General features: G+C 45.4%; 1 protein-coding gene across 5 annotated transcripts in view; it reads left to right on the forward strand.

Annotated features, from left to right (window-relative positions):
- Positions 1–24,749, forward strand: part of LOC118400852 (breast cancer anti-estrogen resistance protein 1-like) — a 119,251-nt gene that overhangs the window by 40,735 nt on the left and 53,767 nt on the right. For 2 of the 5 annotated variants that reach the window (XM_052474978.1, XM_052474979.1), the window contains exon 2: positions 7,531–7,575. The exons of 1 other annotated variant lie outside the window; for it this stretch is intronic. In XM_052474978.1, the coding sequence (XP_052330938.1) occupies positions 7,531–7,575 (45 nt within the window). Of the gene's footprint in view, positions 1–7,530; positions 7,576–16,873; positions 16,972–24,132; positions 24,603–24,749 lie in introns of those variants that run through there. 2 more of the 5 variants (XM_052474982.1, XM_052474981.1) reach the window with 2 other exon arrangements.

The following is a 24,749-nucleotide window of genomic DNA, read 5'->3' on the forward strand; positions in this document are numbered from 1 at the left end:
CCAGTCAGTGTCCCTCCTCCATCCCTCCACCCCCCCAGTCTGTTCCCCAGTCAGTATCCCCCACACAGTCTTTTCCACAGTCAGTGTCCACCCCCCCAATTGTCAGATCTCTAGGCAGACTGTAGTATTTTCCACAATGTCTAAAAAGTGGAGCATTGCCTTGCCAGGTTTGAGCGTTTAGGCCCCCAACTTCCCGCTGAGTGGCCAGAATTACTGTTTCAGTCTGGGACTTCATCGATCATGTTTGGGAGGAACAGCCAGAGGTGAATATGTAAAAGTGTTTACCCTGCATGGCTGACTTAGCCTCTCTAATAGTTTCCCATCTCTGGATAAGCAGGGCCAGGAAATGCTATTGTTATTATTATGATTTTAAGTAGGACTCATTTTCCAATTAGCCTACTCCACTTCTCTCTGCACCCCCTGTTCATGTGCTCTCGGGGGATGCAGTGTTCTAGCTCTGTTCAATTAGCCTACTCCACTTGTCTCTGCACCCCCTGTTCATCTGCTCTCGAGGGATGCAGTGTTCTAGCTCTGTTCAATTAGCCGACTCCACTTCTCTCTGCACCCCCTGTTCATGTGCTCTCGGGGGATGCAGTGTTATAGCTCTGTTCAACTAGCTTACTCCACTTCTCTCTGCACCCCCTGTTCATGTGCTCTCGGGGGATGCAGTGTTCTAGCTCTGTTCAACTAGCCTTCTACCCCCCCTCTATCCAGAATGCCCTGTGACGCTGATCTGAGGTGACGTGTGTGTCTGTATTTGTTTGTGTGTTTTTGTGTGTGTGTTCGTGCGTGCGTGTGACTGACCCAGCCCCGCTAGCTTTTTCTGGAGCTAGCAGAACAAATCACTGAGCAGTGTCTGAGCTGTAAGTCTCTCTGGCCTGAAGTGAGAGAGGAGAGGAGAGCGCAGGCTGAGGGAGAGGAGTGGGCTATAACCAAATCAAGAGGCCCCTGTACACCACTTGGTCCAGTCGTTTAAACTGCCCAGTAACCCCAAATCTACCTATGCATACAGATGTAATGCTTCATTTTAGTGTCATAAAGATACTAAAATATGTTTACATCTCAACCACCAGAAATGGTTATTACTATGTGCATACACAAGGGAAGTGACTAGATGTGTATTTTGTGTGTACTTTTTATAAACTGTAATGCTACAACATTGTTACACCCTGCTCTCTTGATCTGTCCATTGCTGAGTTCTGTTTCATCTCCCTCTCTCCCTCCCTCTCTCCCTCCCTCTCTTTCTCCGCCCCAGAGCGATGCCAGTGCTCTCTGCATGCAGTGCTAACTTGCCATGCTTACTGACCTGTTTTCTGTCTGGCCAGCGCAGTTTATTTTACCACAGAGAAAACACTTTGCTACATTCAACTAAGTTTTACTCTGTTAAAACATACACAATCCCAGAACTTTAAACCTACAGTAACTAAAGTGCCTTCAGAAAGTATTCACACCCCTTGACTTTTTCTACATTTTGTTGTGTTACAGCCTGAATTTAAAATGGATTAAATATAGATGTTTTGTTACTGGCCTACTCACAGTACCTCATAATGTCAAAGTGGAATATGTCTTTTTAAATGTTTACAAATTCATTGAAAATGAAAAGCTGAAATGTCTTGAGTCAATTAGTATTCAACTCCTTTGTCATGCCAAGCATAAATAAGTTCAGGAGTAAAAATGTGCTAAACAAGTCACATGATAAGTTGCATGGACTCCCTCTGTGTGCAATAATAGTGTTTAATGATTCACATGATTTGTGAATGACTACCTCATCTCTGTACCCCACATACATACATCTGTAAGGTTCCTCAGCCGATCAGTATATTTTAAACACAGGAAACACTGCTCAGGGATTTCACCATGAGACCAATGGTGACTTTAAAACAGTTACAGAGTTTAATGGCTGTGATAGGAGAAAACTGAGGATGGATCAACAACATTATAGTTACTCCACGATGCTAACCTAATTGACAGAGTGAAAAGAAGGAAGTCTGTACAGAAAACAAATATTCTAAAACATGCATCCTGTTTGCAACAAGGCACTAAAGTAAGAGTGCAAAAAATGTGGCAAAGAAATTAACTTTTTATCCTGAATACAAGGTGTTTTGCTTGGGGCAAATATAATTGAACATTTAACTGAGTACCACTCTCCATATTTCAAGCATAGTGGTGGCTGCATCATGTTATGGGTCTGATTGTAATCATTAAAGACCAGGGAGCTTTTCAGGATAAAAAAATGTATGTAATGAGGCAAAGCACAGGCAAATTCCTAGAGGAAAACCTGGTTCAATCTGCTTTCCACCAGACCCTGTATTCACCTTTCAGCAGGACAATAACCTTAAACACAAGGCCAAATCTACACTGGAGTTGCGTGCCAAGAAGACAGTGAATGTTCCTGAGTGCCCGAGTTACAGTTTTGACTTAAATCTACTTGAAAATCTATGGCAAGTAGAGGTCAACCGATTATGATTTTTCAACGCCGATACCAATTATTGGAGGACCCAAAAAGCCGATACCGATTAATCGGACGATTCTTTTGAAGCATGTATTTGTAATAATGACAATTACAACAATACTGAATGAACACGTATTTTAACTTAATATAATACGTCAATAAAAATCAATTTAGCCTCAAATAAATAATGAAACATGTTTAAATAATGCAAAAACAAAATGTTGGAGAAGTAAAAGTGCAATATGTGCCATGTAAAAGTTCCTTGCTGAGAACATGAGAACATATGAAAGTTGGTGGTTCCTTTTAACATCAGACTTCAATATTCCCAGATAAGAGGTTTTAGGTTGTAGTTAATATAGCATGTATAGGACTATTTCTCTCTATACCATCTGTATTTCATCAACCTTTGACTATTGTATGTTCTTATAGGCACTATAGTATTGCCAGTGTAACAGTATAGCTTCCGTCCCTCTCCTCGCTACTCCCTGGGCTCGAACCAGGAACACATCGACAACAACCACCCTCGAAGTATTGTTACCCATCGCTCCACAAAAGCCGCGGCCCTTGCAGAGCAAGGGGAATAACCACTCCAAGTCTCAGAGCGAGTGACGTTTGAAACAGTATTAGCGCGCACCCAGATAACTAGCTAGCCATTTCACATCGGTTACACCAGCCATTAGGCTGATAGGCTTGAAGTCATAAACAGCGCTGTGCTTGCGAAGAGCTGCTGGCAAAATGCACGAGAGTGCTGTTTGAATGAATGCTTAGGAGCCTGCTGCTGCCTACCATCGCTCAGTCAGACTGCTCTATCAAATATCAAATCATAGACTTAATTACAACATAATAACACACAGAAATATGAGCCTTTGGTCATTAATATAGTCGAATCCAGAAACTATCATTTTGAAAACAAAACGTTTATTCTTTCAATGAAATACGGAACCGTTCGGTATTTTATCTAACGGGTGGCATCCCTAAGTCTAAACATTCTTGTTACATTGTACAACCTTCAATTTTATGTCATAATTACGTAAAATTCTGGCAAATTACTTCGCAATGACCCAGGCGGCCCAAAATGTTGCATATACCCTGACTCTGCGTGCAATGAACGCAAGAGAAGTGACACAATTTCACCTGGTTAATATCGCCTGCTAACCTAAAATATGCAGGTTTAAAAATATATACTTCTGTGTATTGATGTTTATTGGTGGCATTGGTGTTTATGGTTAGGTACAGTCGTGCAAAGATTGTGCTTTTTTCGCAAATGCGCTTTTGTTAAATCATCCCCCAGCGTTGCATCGATTATATGCAACGCAGGACACGCTAGATAAACTAGTAATATCATTAACCATGTGTAGTTAACTAGTGATTATGATTGATTGTTTGTTTTTTATAAGAGAAGTTTAATGCTAGCTAGCAACTTACCTTGGCTTCTACTGCATTCGTGCAACAGGCAGGCTCCTCGTGGAGTGCAATGAGAGGCAGGTGGTTAGAGCGTTGGATGAGTTAACCGTAGGGTTGCAAGATTGAATCCCCAGAGCTGACAAGGTAAAAATCTGTCGTTCTGCCCCTGAACGAGGCAGTTAACCCACCGTTCCTAGGCTGTCATTGAAAATAAGAATGTGTAACTGACTTGCCTAGTTAAATAAAGATTAAATAAAGGTGTACATTTAAAAAACTGAATCCAAAAATACCTCATTGATACCTAATTAATCGGCCATTCCGATGAATCGGTCGACCTCTAGTGGCAAGACCTGAAAATTGTTGTCTAGCAATGATCAACAACCAATTTGACAGAGCTTGAAGAATTTTGATAAACATAATGGGCAAATGTTGCGCTATCCAGGTGTGGAAAGCTCTTAGCATTAAGCTCTGCCAGAGGTGCTTCTACAAAGTATTGACTCAGGGGTGTGAATACTTACGTAAATGATATGTTTCTGTATTTCATTTTCAATACATTTGCAAAAAATACTAAAAACATGTTTTCACTTTGTCTTTGTCATTATTGGGTTTTGTATGTAGATTGGTGAGAAAAACAATCAATTTAATCCGTTATGAATTCAGGCTGTAACACAACAAAAAGGGGTATGAATACTTTTTAAAGGCACTGTGGGTGTTTTCTGCCACATGCCCTGACGGCAGTATGATTAGTGGAGCTAGCTGTGTATTTGTAGGTGTGATGAGTCAGTTCTGTTGGGTCCAGTGAGACAGCCCATACTGTGTGCTGTGTAAGGAGGATGAGGAATGAGCAGTGGGTTAGAGGACAGAAACCATGTATAATCATAACAGCGCGTTGTGTGTGACCTGTGCTGATGGATCGCCACAGAAGAATGCGAAGCGCCGCATCGAGTGTGTTATCAGCTGAACTGGACAAGACCGGTCTGTCTGAAAGGCTCCTTCAGGGCTAGTAGCCATAGTAACCTCCCTCTCTGACCCTGAGGCCTGTGTCAGCATAAGTAGTAGTGTGTGTGTCTGTGTGTGTGTGTGGAAGAGGAAGGCAAGTGTGTGTTGTGCACTCATGCTTGCTAAAGGAGGTTTATTGAGTGCGTTAATAAGCAGAACAGATTGGGGAAGTATGGGGAATGCACTTGGCAGCCTGGCATAGATCTGGTTTACACTTAGTTGGAGACAATTACACAGAGCGGTAATGTAGTAGTATGGTGTTGAGATCCTGTGGTTCTCCGCTGGTCCTATTAAGTGTTAATGCCCTTCCACTAGAGATGATTCTTCCTACCTCAACTCCTTCACCACCCCCCCTTCCCCTCCGGTCCCCTACCCTTCTTGCTCCCCTCACTCTCCCCCTCCAGGTCCCCTGGTGACATTTCCTGCCCTCTCTTCTGACACAGAGGCTGTGTACAGGGTGACACATTGATGAATAATGTCTGCCCAGGGCCTGTAATGACATCAGCAGGGCTGTGGGGCTTTGCAGGGGGAGGCAGTTACCTGCATGGGCCATTTGATAGGCTGATATAGGCTATGATTGCTTTGGGTCATTTGATAGGCTGATATAGGCTGTGATCTCTTTGCGGTGCCTGTCCCCAGGACTTACATGGGAGATGGGCTGGCTGTGTGTGGGGGCGTAATGATGCCTAAGTGAAGCACTGACTGGTATTATTCCTCAGACAGTTCATACACTCCTTTGTGTTGTTTGGCTAAAGCATGAACACCTAAACCATTAACAGATAACTGTCATTACCTGATATTACCAGATATCTGGCATTACCAGATGTGACCAGATATCTGTCATTAACCAGATATTACCAGATATCTGACATTACCAAATATTACCAGATATCTGCCATTACCAGATATTACCAGATATCTGGCATTACCAGATATCTAACATTATCAGATATGACCAGATATCTAACATTACCAAATATTACCAGATATCTGTCATTAACCAGATATTACCAGATATCTGACATTACCAAATATTACCAGATATCTGCCATTACCAGGTATTACCAGATATCTGGCATTACCAGATATCTAACATTATCAGATATGACCAGATATCTAACATTACCAAATATTACCAGATATCTGTCATTAACCAGATATTACCAGATATCTGACATTACCAAATATTACCAGATATCTGCCATTACCAGATATTACCAGATATCTGGCATTACCAGATATCTAACATTATCAGATATGACCAGATATCTAACATTACCAAATATTACCAGATATCTGTCATTAACCAGATATTACCAGATATCTGACATTACCAAATATTACCAGATATCTGCCATTACCAGATATTACCAGATATCTGGCATTACCAGATATCTAACATTATCAGATATGACCAGATATCTAACATTACCAAATATTACCAGATATCTGTCATTAACCAGATATTACCAGATATCTGACATTACCAAATATTACCAGATATCTGCCATTACCAGATATTACCAGATATCTGGCATTACCAGATATCTAACATTATCAGATATGACCAGATATCTAACATTACCAAATATTACAAGATATCTGACATTACCAGATGTGACCAGATATCTGGCATTACCAGATATGACCAGATATCTGGCATTACCAGATGTGACCAGATATCTGACACTACCAGATATTACCAGATGTCTGGCATTACCAGATGTGACCAGATATCTGGCATTACCAGATATTACCAGATATCTGACATTACCAGATGTGACCAGATATCTGGCATTACCAGATGTGACCAGATATGTGGCATTACCCGATATTACCAGATATCTGACATTACCAGATATCTGCCTGCTCATTTAGTTTGTACACACATACATATACATAAATACATCACCTGTCTAGGTCACTATGTAACGTTAGCCAAAGCTTTCTGACCATGACATTAACACTTTTTGGCAGTTGTTCTGTAAACCTGGAAAATGTCTATATTTAAGTTGTGTCTGTGTTGGTTCAAAGGGCCTCACTGCTTTGAAGTAATGAAAGAGAGAGAGAAAACAGATCGGAGGCGGCTAGGCCAGCTGTCAAGTACAGGTTGTTTCATCAGCCCCTTATCTCCCAGCGCTCTACCAGGGACCTCACCTACCCCACAGACTGGTCGGTAGAGGTTAAGAAGACATTTTACATTGTAGTCATTTAGCAGACATTCTTATTTAGAGCCACTTACAGGAGCAGTTAGGGTTAAGTGCCTTGCTCAAGGGCACATCGGACGATTTTTCACCTAGTCAACTCAGGGATTAGCGACCTTATGAGGTTAAGTCCACACACACACACACACACACACACACACACACACACACACACACACACACACACACACACACACACACACACACACACACACACACACACACACACACACACACACACACACAGAGACAGGGACAGAGACACACGCACACACACACATACACACACGCACGCATGCACGCACGCACACACACACACACACAGAGAGATGGACACACAGAGATTCTGCAGCATCACCAAACAGAATTAGCATTAAATGAAGATGGGCATGTTGTTGTTGAGCGGCCGCTCTTCTTATTATTCATGTGTCATCTCATCACTTCCCTCCTCATCACTTCCCTCCTCCCCAGGTGTTCTGTAAAATGTTTGTCTGCCTGCAGGGGACACCAGTGGAGGTAGGTACAGTATTGCATGGTGTGGACAGTACTGCCTACAGATGGCTTTATCAATCCACAAACAGCATGGCTCCACTGAGCCTTGAATCTGGTATAGAAAAGGGCTTAGACCAGGTATAATTAAGAAATAAGGCCCCTCGAGGGTTTGTGGTATATGGATAATATACCACAGGTAAAGGATGTTCTCCAGCACGAGGCAATGCGGAGTGCCTGGATATAGCCCTTAGCCGTGGTATATTGATCATATACAACAAACCCCAGAGGTGCCTTATTGCTATTATAAACTGGTTACTAACGTAATTAGAGCAGTAAAAATACATGTTTTGTCATACCCGTTGTATACAGTCTGATATACCACGGCTGTCAGCCAATCTGCATTCAGGGCTCGAACCACCCAGTTTATAACACATGACTAACCAGCAAGAAGATTATTTTGAGAGTGGTGCCGTTTGGTTAACCGGTTTGATTGATGTTTTATCTAAGCATCCATTGCGCGTGCGCTGTGCATGTATGATGGTTCTCTATTGTTTGTGAATGCATGTATGTTTACAGTGGTTAGTAAGTGTGTCCCTGCCTTCTTCCATCCACTGACCTGGTGCCTTTCCTTTAGCTGAAACTGTGTGAAGCGCTGCTGCTATTCCTCTCTGTGTTTCTTCCCTTCTGCCTCCTCTCCATTCTTCTTATCAATCCCTCTATCTTTTACTCAATCTCCCCTACTATCTATTCATCACTTGCCTATCTCCTCCCTTCTCCCTCTCCTTGTTCTAATCCTCCCTTTTCCCACTCTCCTCTCTCTTCTCTCTCTGAGCCATGCTGGGTTGTGTGGCAGTGCTGTGTGTCCCGTCAGCTCTCTAATGGCGGCTCCCACTGTGCAGGTCTCTATCTCAGCCATGGCCTCTAAACGAAGCTCCAATTGCCAGCTCATCAGCCAGGGTGTTCTTCATTCCTTAAGCAGATCTGATTCAGGGCAATAAAGCACTGCTAATGTCTTCCGATGTTGTCTCCAAGCGGCTGTGCAAATCACAATGGGATGGGATTATAGCATCATTAAGAGAGGGAGGGTACAACACAACAGTGACACTGCACAGGTGTGGCTTTGTGTTCTGCTATCTATCAGCCTGCAATGTGAATGTCCCTCAGGCCTTCTTGTCTCTGTCATCATCTCTCTGCTCATACTCACTGAACTCAATGGTGATGAGCTGTAGTAAGTAGCACCATCTCTACAGTTTAGTACAGGCTTTCACATGTGTTTTATAGCAATGTCTCCGACTGCGTTGGCTGTGACTCCACCACACAGAGATAATGCGTCGGTTGTGACTCCACCACACAGAGATAATGCGGTGGTTGTGACTCCAACACACAGAGATAATGCGGTGGTTGTGACTCCAACACACAGAGATAATGTGGTGGTTGTGACTCCAACACACAGAGATAATGCGGTGGTTGTGACTCCAACACACAGAGATAATGTGGTGGTTGTGACTCCAACACACAGAGATAATGCGGTGGTTGTGACTCCAACACACAGAGATAATGCGGTGGTTGTGACTCCAACACACAGAGATAATGCGGTGGTTGTGACTCCAACACACAGAGATAATGCGGTGGTTGTGACTCCAACACACAGAGATAATGTGGTGGTTGTGACTCCAACACACAGAGATAATGTGGTGGTTGTGACTCCAACACACAGAGATTATGCGGTGGTTGTGACTCCAACACACAGAGATAATGCGGTGGTTGTGACTCCAACACACAGAGATAATGCGGTGGTTGTGACTCCAACACACAGAGATAATGCGGTGGTTGTGACTCCAACACACAGAGATTATGCGGTGGTTGTGACTCCAACACACAGAGATAATGCGGTGGTTGTGACTCCAACACACAGAGATAATGCGGTGGTTGTGACTCCAACACACATAGATAATGCGGTGGTTGTGACTCCAACACACAGAGAAAATGCGGTGGTTGTGACTCCAACACACAGAGATAATGCGGTTGTTGTGACTCCAACACACAGAGATAATGCGGTGGATGTGACTCCACCACACAGAGAAAATGTGTTGGCTGTGACTCCACCACACAGAGATAATGCATTGGTTGTGACTCCACCACACAGAGAAAATGCGTTGGTTGTGACTCCACCACACAGAGAAAATGCGTAGGTTGTGACTCCACCACACAGAGAAAATGCATTGGTTGTGACTCCACCACACAGAGAAAATGCGTTGGTTGTGACTCCACCACACAGAGAAAATGCATTGGTTGTGACTCCACCACACAGAGATAATGCATTGGCTGTGACTCCACCAAATCAAATTTAATTTAATTTGTCACATACACATGGTTAGCAGATGTTAATGCGAGTGTAGCGAAATGCTTGTGCTTCTAGTTCCGACAATGCAGTAATAACCAACGAGTAATCTAACCTAACAATTCCACAACTACTACCTTATACTCACAAGTGTAAAGGGATAAAGAATATGTACATAAAAATACATGAATGAGTCATGGTACAGAACGGCATAGGCAAGATGCAGTAGATGGTATCGAGTACAGTATATACATATGAGATGAGGAATGTAGGGTATGTAAACAAAGTGGCATAGTTTAAAGTGGCTAGTGATACATGAAGATGCAGTAGATGATATAGAGTACAGTATATACTATATACTTCTGTGTGACTCCACCACACAGAGATAATGCATAGGTTGTGACTCCACCACACAGAGATAAGGCGTAGGTTGTGACTCCACCACACAGAGATAATGCGTAGGTTGTGACTCCACCACACAGAGATAAGGCGTAGATTGTGACTCCACCACACAGAGATAATGCGTAGGTTGTGACTCCACCACACAGAGATAAGGCGTAGATTGTGACTCCACCACACAGAGATAATGTGTAGGTTGTGACTCCACCACACAGAGATAATGCGTAGGTTGTGACTCCACCACACAGAGATAATGATGTGCTCCTGTGGTGGTTGTAGGTAGTGCTGCTGCTGCCTTGGCTCTGGGGTACAGGGGCGGCAGGTAGCCTAGTGGTTAGAGCGTTGGGCCAGTAACCGAAAGGTTGCTAGATCGAATCACCGAGCTGACAAGCCACTGTTCCTAGGCTGTCATTTTAAATACGAATTTGTTCTTAACTGACTTGCCCCCTGCTGCTGCCTTGGTTCTGAGGTACAGGGATTGACTGTTGAACCCCCTGCTGCTGACTTGGTTCTGAGGTACAGGGATTGACTGTTGAACCCCCTGCTGCTGCCTTGGTTCTGAGGTACAGGGATTGACTGTTGAACCCCCTGCTGCTGCCTTGGTTCTGAGGTACAGGGATTGACTGTTGAACCCCCTGCTGCTGACTTGGTTCTGAGGTACAGGGATTGACTGTTGAACCCCCTGCTGCTGCCTTGGTTCTGAGATACAGCTTTTGACTGTTGAACCCCCTGCTGCTGACTTGGTTCTGAGGTACAGATTTTGACTGTTGAACCCCCTGCTGCTGCCTTGGTTCTGAGATACAGCTTTTGACTGTTGAACCCCCTGCTGCTGACTTGGTTCTGAGGTACAGATGTTGACTGTTGAACCCCCTGCTGCTGCCTTGGTTCTGAGGTACAGGGATTGACTGTTGAACCCCCTGCTGCTGCCTTGGTTCTGAGATACAGCTTTTGACTGTTGAACCCCCTGCTGCTGACTTGGTTCTGAGGTACAGATGTTGACTGTTGAACCCCCTGCTGCTGCCTTGGTTCTGAGGTACAGGGATTGACTGTTGAACCCCCTGCTGCTGCCTTGGTTCTGAGATACAGCTTTTGACTGTTGAACCCCCTGCTGCTGACTTGGTTCTGAGGTACAGATTTTGACTGTTGAACCCCCTGCTGCTGCCTTGGTTCTGAGATACAGATTTTGACTGTTGAACCCCCTGCTGCTGACTTGGTTCTGAGATACAGATTTTGACTGTTGAACCCCCTGCTGCTGCCTTGGTTCTGAGATACAGAATTTGACTGTTGAACCCCCTGCTGCTGCCTTGGTTCTGAGATACAGATTTTGACTGTTGAACCCCCTGCTGCTGCCTTGGTTCTGAGATACAGATTTTGACTGTTGAACCCCCTGCTGCTGCCTTGGTTCTGAGGTACAGATTTTGACTGTTGAACCACCTGCTGCTGCCTTGGTTCTGAGGTACAGATTTTGACTGTTGAACCACCTGCTGCTGACTAAAAGCAAAGCCTGCAAACTGTCTAAGGAATTCCAGTGCCCCCCTGTGTTTTTCGTCTTGGAACTGGAACACAACCTAGTAATCCTATTTGTCATTTCTTATGTACTACATTTACATTAGAGTAATTTAGTAAACACTCTTATCCAGAGCAATTTACAGAGGCAATTAGGATTAAGTGCTTTGCTCAAGAGCACATCAACCGATTTTTCACCTTGTCAGGTCGGGGATTCGAACCACCGACCTTTCGGTAACTGGCCCAGCGCTCGGCCACCTGCCGCCGCTATGTATGATGGCATTCCTATTCCAGGGGTGAGAGACAATAAGATGGATGTGCATGGTGTCTTTAGAGGGTGACATCAAGGCATGGAAAAATAGTCGGTTCCAGTGAAGTGGTGCCGTTGGCAGTGTGGCCATTACAGGATGCCTACTGTATGTGTTCACCAGCAGTGTGGCCATTACAGGATGCCTACTGTATGTGTTCACCAGCAGTGTGGCCATTACAGTATGCCTACTGTATGTGTTCACCAGCAGTGTGGCCATTACAGGATGCCTACTGTATGTGTTCACCAGCAGTGTGGCCATTACAGGATGCCTACTGTATGTGTTCACCAGCAGTGTGGCCATTACAGGATGCCTACTGTATGTGTTCACCAGCAGTGTGGCCATTACAGGATGCCTACTGTATGTGTTCACCAGCAGTGTGGCCATTACAGGATGCCTACTGTATGTGTTCACCAGCAGTGTGGCCATTACAGGATGCCTACTGTATGTGTTCACCAGCAGTGTGGCCATTACAGTATGCCTACTGTATGTGTTCACCAGCAGTGTGGCCATTACAGTATGCCTACTGTATGTGTTCACCAGCAGTGTGGCCATTACAGTATGCCTACTGTATGTGTTCACCAGCAGTGTGGCCATTACAGGATGCCTACTGTATGTGTTCACCAGCAGTGTGGCCATTACAGGATGCCTACTGTATGTGTTCACCAGCAGTGTGGCCATTACAGGATGCCTACTGTATGTGTTCACCAGCAGTGTAGCCATTACAGTATGCCTACTGTATGTGTTCACCAGCAGTGTGGCCATTACAGGATGCCTACTGTATGTGTTCACCAGCATTGTGGCCATTACAGTATGCCTACTGTATGTGTTTACCAGCATTGTGGCCATTACAGGATGCCTACTGTATGTGTTCACCAGCAGTGTGGCCATTACAGGATGCCTACTGTATGTGTTCACCAGCAGTGTGGCCATTACAGGATGCCTACTGTATGTGTTCACCAGCAGTGTGGCCATTACAGGATGCCTACTGTATGTGTTCACCAGCAGTGTGGCCATTACAGGATGCCTACTGTATGTGTTCACCAGCAGTGTGGCCATTACAGGATGCCTACTGTATGTGTTCACCAGCAGTGTGGCCATTACAGGATGCCTACTGTATGTGTTCACCAGCAGTGTGGCCATTACAGGATGCCTACTGTATGTGTTCACCAGCAGTGTGGCCATTACAGGATGCCTACTGTATGTGTTCACCAGCAGTGTGGCCATTACAGGATGCCTACTGTATGTGTTCACCAGCAGTGTGGCCATTACAGTATGCCTACTGTATGTGTTCACCAGCAGTGTGGCCATTACAGTATGCCTACTGTATGTGTTCACCAGCAGTGTGGCCATTACAGTATGCCTACTGTATGTGTTCACCAGCAGTGTGGCCATTACAGGATGCCTACTGTATGTGTTCACCAGCAGTGTGGCCATTACAGGATGCCTACTGTATGTGTTCACCAGCAGTGTGGCCATTACAGGATGCCTACTGTATGTGTTCACCAGCAGTGTAGCCATTACAGTATGCCTACTGTATGTGTTCACCAGCAGTGTGGCCATTACAGGATGCCTACTGTATGTGTTCACCAGCATTGTGGCCATTACAGTATGCCTACTGTATGTGTTCACCAGCATTGTGGCCATTACAGGATGCCTACTGTATGTGTTCACCAGCAGTGTGGCCATTACAGGATGCCTACTGTATGTGTTCACCAGCATTGTGGCCATTACAGTATGCCTACTGTATGTGTTTACCAGCAGTGTGGCCATTACAGTATGCCTACTGTATGTGTTCACCAGCAGTGTGGCCATTACAGGATGCCTACTGTATGTGTTCACCAGCAGTGTGGCCATTACAGTATGCCTACTGTATGTGTTCACCATCAGTGTGGCCATTACAGGATGCCTACTGTATGTGTTCACCAGCAGTGTGGCCATTACAGGATGCCTACTGTATGTGTTCACCAGCAGTGTGGCCATTACAGTATGCCTACTGTATGTGTTCACCAGCAGTGTGGCCATTACAGTATGCCTACTGTATGTGTTCACCAGCAGTGTGGCCATTACAGGATGCCTACTGTATGTGTTCACCAGCAGTGTGGCCATTACAGGATGCCTACTGTATGTGTTCACCAGCAGTGTGGCCATTACAGTATGCCTACTGTATGTGTTCACCAGCAGTGTGGCCATTACAGGATGCCTACTGTATGTGTTCACCAGCATTGTGGCCATTACAGTATGCCTACTGTATGTGTTTACCAGCAGTGTGGCCATTACAGTATGCCTACTGTATGTGTTCACCAGCAGTGTGGCCATTACAGGATGCCTACTGTATGTGTTCACCAGCAGTGTGGCCATTACAGTATGCCTACTGTATGTGTTCACCAGCAGTGTGGCCATTACAGGATGCCTACTGTATGTGTTCACCAGCAGTGTGGCCATTACAGGATGCCTACTGTATGTGTTCACCAGCAGTGTGGCCATTACAGGATGCCTACTGTATGTGTTCACCAGCATTGTGGCCATTACAGGATGCCTACTGTATGTGTTCACCAGCAGTGTGGCCATTACAGTATGTCTACTGTATGTGTTCACCAGCAGTGTGGCCATTACAGGATGCCTACTGTATGTGTTCACCAGCCGTGTGGCCATTACAGGATGCCTACTGTATGTGTTCACCAGCAGTGTGGCCATTACAGTATGCCTACTGTATGTGTTCACCAGCAGTGTGGCCATTACAGGATGCCTACTGTATGTGTTCACCAGCCGTGTGGCCATTACAGTATGTCTACTGTATGTGTTCACCAGCAGTGTGGCCATTACAGGATGCCTACTGTATGTGTTCACCAGCAGTGTGGCCATTACAGTATGTCTACTGTATATGTTCACCAGCAGTGTGGCCATTACAGGATGCCTACTGTATGTGTTCACCAGCAGTGTGGCCATTACAGTATGCCTACTGTATGTGTTTACCAGCAGTGTGGCCATTACAGTATGCCTACTGTATGTGTTCACCAGCAGTGTGGCCATTACAGTATGCCTACTGTATGTGTTCACCAGCAGTGTGGCCATTACAGTATGCCTACTGTATGTGTTCACCAGCAGTGTGGCCATTACAGGATGCCTACTGTATGTGTTCACCAGCATTGTGGCCATTACAGGATGCCTACTGTATGTGTTCACCAGCAGTGTGGCCATTACAGGATGCCTACTGTATGTGTTTACCAGCAGTGTGGCCATTACAGTATGCCTACTGTATGTGTTCACCAGCAGTGTGGCCATTACAGTATGCCTACTGTATGTGTTCACCAGCATTGTGGCCATTACAGGATGCCTACTGTATGTGTTCACCAGCAGTGTGGCCATTACAGTATGTCTACTGTATGTGTTCACCAGCAGTGTGGCCATTACAGGATGCCTACTGTATGTGTTCACCAGCCGTGTGGCCATTACAGGATGCCTACTGTATGTGTTCACCAGCAGTGTGGCCATTACAGTATGCCTACTGTATGTGTTCACCAGCAGTGTGGCCATTACAGGATGCCTACTGTATGTGTTCACCAGCCGTGTGGCCATTACAGTATGTCTACTGTATGTGTTCACCAGCAGTGTGGCCATTACAGGATGCCTACTGTATGTGTTCACCAGCAGTGTGGCCATTACAGTATGTCTACTGTATGTGTTCACCAGCAGTGTGGCCATTACAGGATGCCTACTGTATGTGTTCACCAGCCGTGTGGCCATTACAGTATGCCTACTGTATGTGTTCACCAGCAGTGTGGCCATTACAGTATGCCTACTGTATGTGTTCACCAGCATTGTGGCCATTACAGGATGCCTACTGTATGTGTTCACCAGCAGTGTGGCCATTACAGTATGTCTACTGTATGTGTTCACCAGCAGTGTGGCCATTACAGGATGCCTACTGTATGTGTTCACCAGCCGTGTGGCCATTACAGGATGCCTACTGTATGTGTTCACCAGCAGTGTGGCCATTACAGGATGCCTACTGTATGTGTTCACCAGCCGTGTGGCCATTACAGTATGTCTACTGTATGTGTTCACCAGCAGTGTGGCCATTACAGGATGCCTACTGTATGTGTTCACCAGCAGTGTGGCCATTACAGTATGTCTACTGTATGTGTTCACCAGCAGTGTGGCCATTACAGTATGTCTACTGTATGTGTTCACCAGCAGTGTGGCCATTACAGGATGCCTACTGTATGTGTTCACCAGCCGTGTGGCCATTACAGTATGCCTACTGTATGTGTTCACCAGCAGTGTAGCCATTACAGGATGCCTACTGTATGTGTTCACCAGCCGTGTGGCCATTACAGTATGTCTACTGTATGTGTTCACCAGCAGTGTGGCCATTACAGGATGCCTACTGTATGTGTTCACCAGCAGTGTGAATAGTGTAACTGGTTCCTTACGATTCATCATTAGGTCTTAGGTCCCTCTCGCCTCCATGCTCTCCAAGCACGGCCTGTCTTTCAGTTTGACTGACTCAAGTGCCTTTTCACTTAATCCCAGGAAGACAGGCTGAGTGTGCGAGTCTGTGAGTGAGTCTGTGAGTGAGTCTGTGAGTGAGTCTGTGAGTGAGTCTGTGAGTGAGTGTGTGGAGCAGGGAACTGGTGTTTAAGTGTCTCGGTGGTGTTAGCGACACAACAGGCATCAGAGAGCTGTGCTGATACTGATCTGCTCGTTAGACACCATTATTCCCCATGCAGCTCTGACACACACCTCCTCCTCCTCTGTCACACAGCTTAGTGGAGCGCACCAATCACAACGCCAGATCTGACTGATTGATCCCTGACCTCAACCATGTGGTGATGCCATAGACAAGGAGGGATGGTCAGTGGGGTAGGTGGTCAGATCATTTGTTAAAACAGTGGTGCATAGGACGGGACCCTAAGTCCCTCCACCTCTTCTTTCTCAATCACACACATTCCAGGGCGTGATGAAAGGGTGTCATGTTTCACTGGGCTGCAGTGGAGCCAGCGACCCCAGAGGCTGTGGGCCTCACAGGGGTAATGGTTGTCCCACTGGAGGATAGCTGTGAGGTGAACACACCTGACCTTACAGCGCTTTGCCCCTGTAGAATAAACACAGATTGGACAGAGACATGGAGAACACAGGTCCCTTCTTTCACTTTCCAAGATCACTAACATGTCTGAGAGAGGCCAATAGTGGCAAGGGATATATAAGACTGGTTGACGCCATGTACTTATTTGGTCGAAGGCTCTCCAATTACATACACTGAGTATACCAAACATTAGGAACACCTTCCTAATATTGAGTTGCACCCACTTTTCCCTCAGAACAGCCTCAATACATCAGGGCATGGACTCTACAAGGTGTCAAAAGCATTCCACAGGGATTCTGGCCCATCTTGACTCTAATTGGCTGGATGTGCTTTGGGTGGTGGACCATTCTTGATACACACAGGAAACTGTTGAGTGTGAAAACCCCAGCAGCGTAGCAGTTCTTGACACATACCAGTGCGCCTGGCACCTACTACCATACCCTGTTCAAAGGCACTTCAATCTTTTGTCTTGCTCATTCACCACCTGAATGGCACACATACACAATGTCTCAAGGCTGAAAAATAGTTATTTACCTGTCTCCTCCCCTTCATCTACACCAATTGAAGTGGATTTAACAAGTGACATCAATAAGCGATCATAGCTGTCATGAAAAGAGCAGGTGTTCTTAATGTTTTGTACACTCAGTGTAGATCTCTGTGGTCATTCTGCAAGGACATTGGGACATGATTATGGTATGCTGGTCTTATGTTTGCAGGATAAACAAATGCAAATGTTATGATGGCAACTGATTCCATGGTTACCTTGAGTTCTGTCATCTCCTAGGGGACAGTAGTGCTCTTTTACCCCCAGAGCCATATACAGTAGAGTACTTATATATCTCTATCTGCTCAACCCTGCTATGTGTTGACTAGTTCGTTAACAGCTCTGACCTGTATGTTATTCTCCTCCAATGAATAGTTTTCTGGCTGATACATTGTTTTTTATAATGGTTCCAAGGAGCAGAGAGCTCTTTTGAATTATGCGGGAGCAAGAAAGCTGATTGGAGTGCGGTGCATAGCTACAGAACTCATTATAGCTCTGTGAACCCTGACCCACACTGCTCATGTATTCCTCATTAGCTGTCAACTGTTGTCATGGCTTCACCAAGGCTAGGAACATTTGTGTGGCACTTGGACACGGGTTAGGTGTTGTTCCTGTGTTGAAATGAATACTTTAACGTTTGAACAAGTGTATTTATATTCCATATTTCTCTCTCCAGGCTTGCCTGGTCCATGATTCCCACCCACAAGGGAGGCTGTATGGCGGTAATATTATGGTAGCCTAGTTGACAGTTACAAATGGCTGAGCTGACTAATCAGATTAAATTAGGCTGTAGTCACACTTTAGTGAGAATTGTAATGAGATTACATTAGATGGCAGCTCCTGATGGCCTGTCATGGCTGACTCCGGTGCTCTCACCTCAACACCTCTCTGGGGCTGCCTGTGATTCTCTGTAGCCTGGGCTACAGCCTGGATCCAGTTCACACCCAAACACACATCATTCAGATGGAGCAGGTGAAAGGGATCTACACAGAAGCAGCACTGCCTATGAACGGAGGGATTATTGCATTGCTGAAATCCTTCACATCCTTCTATGTTATCAGTAATGTCCATGAAGGCATCTGCTCCAAAGAATGGTTGAGTTGTATTGTTCAAGCTATAGATTAGGAACATTGAAACATTTGCTCATAGTGATGAACATCAATGACTTAAATGTAATGTAAATGTAAATATAAGGGATATATTTCAAGTATATTGGGCGGCAGGGTAGCCTAGTGGTTAGAGCGTTGGACTAGTAACAGGAAGGTTGCAAGTTCAAACCCCCGAGCTGACAAGGTACAAATCTGTCGTTCTGCCCCTGAACAGGCAGTTAACCCACTGTTCCTAGGCCGTCATTGAAAATAAGAATTTGTTCTTAACTGACTTGCCTAGTTAAATAAAGGTAAAATATAATATATTGTAATTGTGTAATGCCTATTTTGGTGTGTTTTGTGAACATCTAGCTCCATTGTTTTGTTGTGACTCAGTCCTGCCATTGTGTCCGTAGGAAAAGGTCCCCTTCCTGGAAATGATGGTTGGAAACCCCAACGTTATGGGGTTAATGTTAGAGTCACATTCCTACATTCCAACCAGGGGAAGGAACACTGGGTTTGGATTTGTCACTGTATGAGTTGTATGTCTATGTAGGTAATTATGTGTTCCTGTATGTCTTGAAAGAGAGAGTGTGTGTGTGTGTGTGTGTGTGTGTGTGTGTGTGTGTGTGTGTGTGTGTGTGTGTGTGTGTGTGTGTGTGTGTGTGTGTGTGTGTGTGTGTGTGTGTGTGTGTGACAGAGTGTGGGTGTGTGACAGAGTGTGGGTGTGTGATGATGGAATGAGAGAACAGCATTCTGGCTGGCACCCTGGTGTCTCTGCGACATCATAGTGAGAGTAGTAATGTAATTTGTCAGTGTGTGTGTTTATGCAAGGAGCCCAGAGACTGATTGCAAATTTCACTAGTGGATTACTCCTCAGTGGAAGGGCTGTGGGCCAAACCAACGGCAGACACCCAACCATAATAGAGATTAAAATGAAAAAGCAAATCAGGAGAATCTAATTAAGTTGGCTGTGGAAGGATTGTGTTTATATTTAGGGGGGCCGTTTGGGGCCTATAGGAGTTCCTTTGCATGCAGAACATCTCAGCGTGTGTTTCAGTGAGGAAGACATTCCTCCCTAAACACAGAGTTCCTCGTTTAGCCTGGGAATACAATTAGCCTCCCATTCTGCACACACACAGAGATAATGCCATTTTACTTCCTGCCACATTAATGCTAATCTTTTTTTTATTGCAGCGAAAGAGAGGGAAATTTGCCCTGTGCTGCAGAGCGCTAATACTGAGGAACAGGCAGCGTTGTGGAGCAAGCTTTGATTTAAAAAAAATAGTCACTTTGTAGTTTTTAATCATCTCAGAGTATTAACAAGCTTTGCTGATAAGAAAACAAATAAAAATGAAATATAAAATCAGAGTAAACAAATGCAATTATCTATGGAAATGATTGTTGAAGCTGTTCAAATCAATCCTATTACTCAGAGGGGGGATTTGTAAACACTTACAGTGATTATTGTTCTCCTATAGGGTTATGTTTTTATTTTATTCTGTGTATCCCAGATATCTGCGTCTTATCCTCTATCAGACGAATGGTGGGTGGGGAGGGGGGGTGGGGGGGTAAACCCTCCCTCAGGGACTGGGGCAAACTGGCAGTCTGGAAAATTGATCCAACATGTCAGATCACACTGTCAGAATCTTTGATGCTGCCTCCTGTAAGAGGACACAACTTTGTCCTGTGTGTGTGTGTGTGTGTGTGTGTGTGTGTGTGTGTGTGTGTGTGTGTGTGTGTGTGTGTGTGTGTGTGTGTGTGTGTGTGTGTGTGTGTGTGTGTGTGTGTGTGTGTGTGTGTGTGTGTGTGTGTGTGCGTGCGTGCGTGTGTGTGTGTGTCACTGTCCATCCAAAGTGTGCGTGTAAGCTTGGTTGTGTTTTGTTGTGGATGAGTGTATCACTGTGTTGTTGGACGATTCCCCGTTTTCCACCATAAGACTTTGAAAAGCCTGTATGTGATCGACTGCACAGCAGGACTGACAAAGTCACAACAAAAGAATCAGTCTTTAATTTTTCCCCTTCAAAGATGCGTGGATATTCATTTTGACCAGGGGGGCAGATGTCGTACACAACCATGTACATTGTTTCACTCTCAGCCGCTATGAATGATGTCACAGTTGTGCGGCATGGGCCCATTCCCCACAGGACACCCTTTGTTATTATGCATAGTTTGGATACGAATGTGTGGATGATACAATTGATTGGAATCGAAATAAGTGACTTTCTATTATAACGGCTCGCCAGCCAGAGGCTCACAGCTGTGGTGTTGTTAATCAGTCCAAATGACAGCTTGAGGTTTAGTCCAACCTTAATAATGATTCAATATCTATTTAAATCATGGAATACTAAACCCCAGATTGTCACGGGCTTTGACTGAAATTCACCAAATCTCACTGTAGAATGGGCTCATTAAATGCTAAACATCACACGCATGATTGAAGAAGTAATTTGCAAGGGGTTAATTAAGTAATTAGTGATCAGCATGATTCGCCATTGTGAGTTGGTTTTGGCGAGATAGTGGAGGGAGAGTTGGAGAGACCGTGTTCCTGTCCAGCGACAGCCCCAGTAGAAGGACTTCTGGGCTCCCATCAGAGAAACACAAACAATCTCAATTCACTAGGAAACAGGATTTCCATATTCACATTTGTTGACCGACATCTCTTGTCCTCCTCAATAATAAATCTGGCCCCCCTCAGACAGAACAAAGGGAAGACATTGTTTTCAGGCATTTGTAAAATGTCTGTGTGACATAGGTTACGTGCTGGCCGGAGCAGGGGGCTCTAGGGTTGTGGCGGGTGAGGCTGGGCCTGGAGAGGTGCTCAATGTGTAGGTGTGAGGAATGCATGGGCAGCTGGACAGCCCTGGTCCGGACAACACCAGCACAATGGACCAGTGTTCTGCTGCACAGCACCGACAGAACCCACAGACCCCACAGACCCCACATGCAAGCCACACAGACCCACTTGGCCTGAAAGTGTTAGGGCACACAGATAGAACTCACCACAGAACAGTGACATGAATGTGTCTGAATTATGTGCTGAGGATGCAGCTGTCTACGCCTGTGATTATTCCTGGTTGTTGACTGTTGTATCTTCTTGTCTGTGATATTCAGCCACCACAGCAGTAGTCTATGGACAGGTCTATCTGTGTAGAATCATTGAATGCCTGTCGTATCGTCGTGCAGTATGTTGACAGGTAGTTAAGCCTGTTATACCCTGGGCCAGGGGATTGATTAGTGGGCCCTGGTGGGGGGGCTCATTAGCTGAGTAGTGAGAGGGGACGAAGGGAGGAGGGGCAAATTGAAATGGTGTCTGACTGATGTGATGGTCTAATCTGGTCTAGCTCTCTGTTTAATTGACAGCTGTGATCTCACCCAGGCTCTGATGAGAGAAACTGGGACTGTTGCACAGGTCCCATGAGACCATGTAAAACTGTGAACTGCAGACGTGTGTGTGTGTGTGTGTGTGTGTGTGTGTGTGTGTGTGTGTGTGTGTGTGTGTGTGTGTGTGTGTGTGTGTGTGTGTGTGTGTGTGTGTGTGTGTGTGTGTGTGTGTGTGTGTGTGTGTGTGTGTGTGTGCTAGCGTGTGTGTGTGTATTGAGCGCCAGAAGTGAGTCTACTTCAGTGAAACTGCTCAATCACCATGGACACCTCAGGACCTCTGGCTTTTTGAAAGGCAGATTTTATATCAAGATTAGAATTAACATTTCTCCGATCACATTAAATCGGGGGAATGTTTTTGATGTGACACCAGCCTACTCTTCAAGCCCCCTAATGCTGTTTTGCTCCCTCTTCTCGGTTTGTGTTCTGAGGCTTGACAGCCGTGCCTGCTACCTCAGTGATTTGACCTTTACCCCTGAGCAGTGGCCCACGGGAGGATGTCAGCTCAGTGTGAGAAAAGCCCTGCTAGACTGTCACTTCACCTCTGTCTCCCACAGTCCTGCCAGCCAGCCTGCTTATGCAGCATTGGCCCAATAAGGACATTTCTGGTGCTTTCTGTGGTGTTTTTCTTCTCTGTGGTCTATGACTGTAGGATGTGTTGTTGCCCTCTCTGCATTACACCACTTTGACTGTCTATGTAGGCTATGTTGTGGTCTACACAAAGCCCTCATGCTGTAAAGCCTATTATGACCTGGATAATGTGGCCCCTCCCCCTTCACACCACACAGCTCCCACCTTTCTGAAAACACATTCTCACCTTCACATACCTCACTCATACCAATACTCTCTTCCGTGTACCTTTCTTACTCATAACATACCCACACTCTCTACATTTGAATCAGTGTATGAAGGTGAGTCCTGTTTGAGAGTTTGACACATCTGTCTGGAGACGGAATGGTTCCACTGGAAGACATTTGTGTTGATTTAGTTCTGGAATATTGATTAAGGAGTAGGGACTGCATTTGACCTCATGACCTCCTGACCTGCTCAATCTGAGTTACATGATTAACTAAGTGTTGGATGTCATCCCTCATGTTTGCCCTGACAGTATTGTGAGATTTGCATTGTGAAACTAGTTATGCTATGCCGTTATACAGTTATTGTGTTACACTCCGATTGACCAAATTGATTTCTCAAAGGACAAGCCTTGCGCTGTGTTTGTTGAGGATCTGCGTGGGCGACACTAATGTTTTAGTTCCACACAGTTGATTTTTAGTTTCTTCTTATTCCCAGCAAATGAAATGTAAGCTGAGGGAACAATTACAACTAGCGTACTGGGAATGGATTTGAACGTGTTTAGACATATATTGCTGGAGGGATTCACCTTTAAGACCAGAGTGTATAATGTGCTCATGTATCTGAGCAACAATGCAAGACCAATGAGATGAATAAGAAATAAGAATCGTTTTTGGGAGGAGGGAAATGCCAAGTGAGTAGAATCTAAAAATCGAGATGAATTGATGAGATAGAAAAGAGTGAGCCAAGGTGGCTGGGGGAGGTATGTGTGTTCTGCTGCTGCTTGAACCTTAGAAAAACGGAGTTTCTGTGTCCCTCCAAGGTCTGAACACAGCACTAAACATTCCACACAGCCAGGGGGAGATGAGAAGGCAAGAGTCATTAACATAAAAAGAGGTCCTTCGACCAATCACAGACCGGGAGTGGGAATGTTGGGATGTGCAGGAACTGGTGGGTGTCAGGTTACTGAGCATTCTTCTCTCCCTCCACTGGCCAGAAAGAGGGAGAGAGGAAGTCGGAGAAAGAGCTAAGGACAGTCTCATTCTTGCCCTCTGAGATCACAGTGCCGGAGAATGTGTTAGAATCTGACCAAGTCTATCTGCCTGGGAGCGAGACAACCGGGAACTTTAACTGGTGGCTAGACACAGGGCTTGTTTCCAGGACACAGGGCTTGTTTCCAGGACACAGGGCTTGTTTCCAGGACACAGGGCTTGTTTCCAGGACACAGGGCTTGTTTCCAGGACACAGGGCTTGTTTCCAGGACACAGGGCTTGTTTCCAGGACACAGGGCTTGTTTCCAGGACACAGGGCTTGTTTCCAGGGCACAGGGCTTGTTTCCAGGACACAGGGCTTGTTTCCAGGACACAGGGCTTGTTTCCAGGACACAGGGCTTGTTACCAGGACACAGGGCTTGTTTCCAGGACACAGGGCTTGTTTCCAGGACACAGGGCTTGTTTCCAGGACACAGGGCTTGTTTCCAGGGCACAGGACTTGTTTCCAGGGCACAGGGCTTGTTTCCAGGGCTAAATCTCTGCCCTGTTGCTCCGGTCTGGAGTCTGTCGGACGGACTCACACTATAGGGCTGAAAATGAACTATCTGGTGAGTGTTTAATGTGAATGTTTGTGGGTTTGCTCTTTTTGTTGCTGTGTGAACACTTTGGTTAGGACATGCTAAATGCCCCAGCTGGGAAAGAGTAGAGAGGTGGATAAAAAGAGAGGGAGGGCAGGACATTGAGGGACGAATAGG

Source organism: Oncorhynchus keta, chromosome 22, assembly GCF_023373465.1.
Source record: "Oncorhynchus keta strain PuntledgeMale-10-30-2019 chromosome 22, Oket_V2, whole genome shotgun sequence".
Taxonomy (NCBI): domain Eukaryota; kingdom Metazoa; phylum Chordata; class Actinopteri; order Salmoniformes; family Salmonidae; genus Oncorhynchus; species Oncorhynchus keta.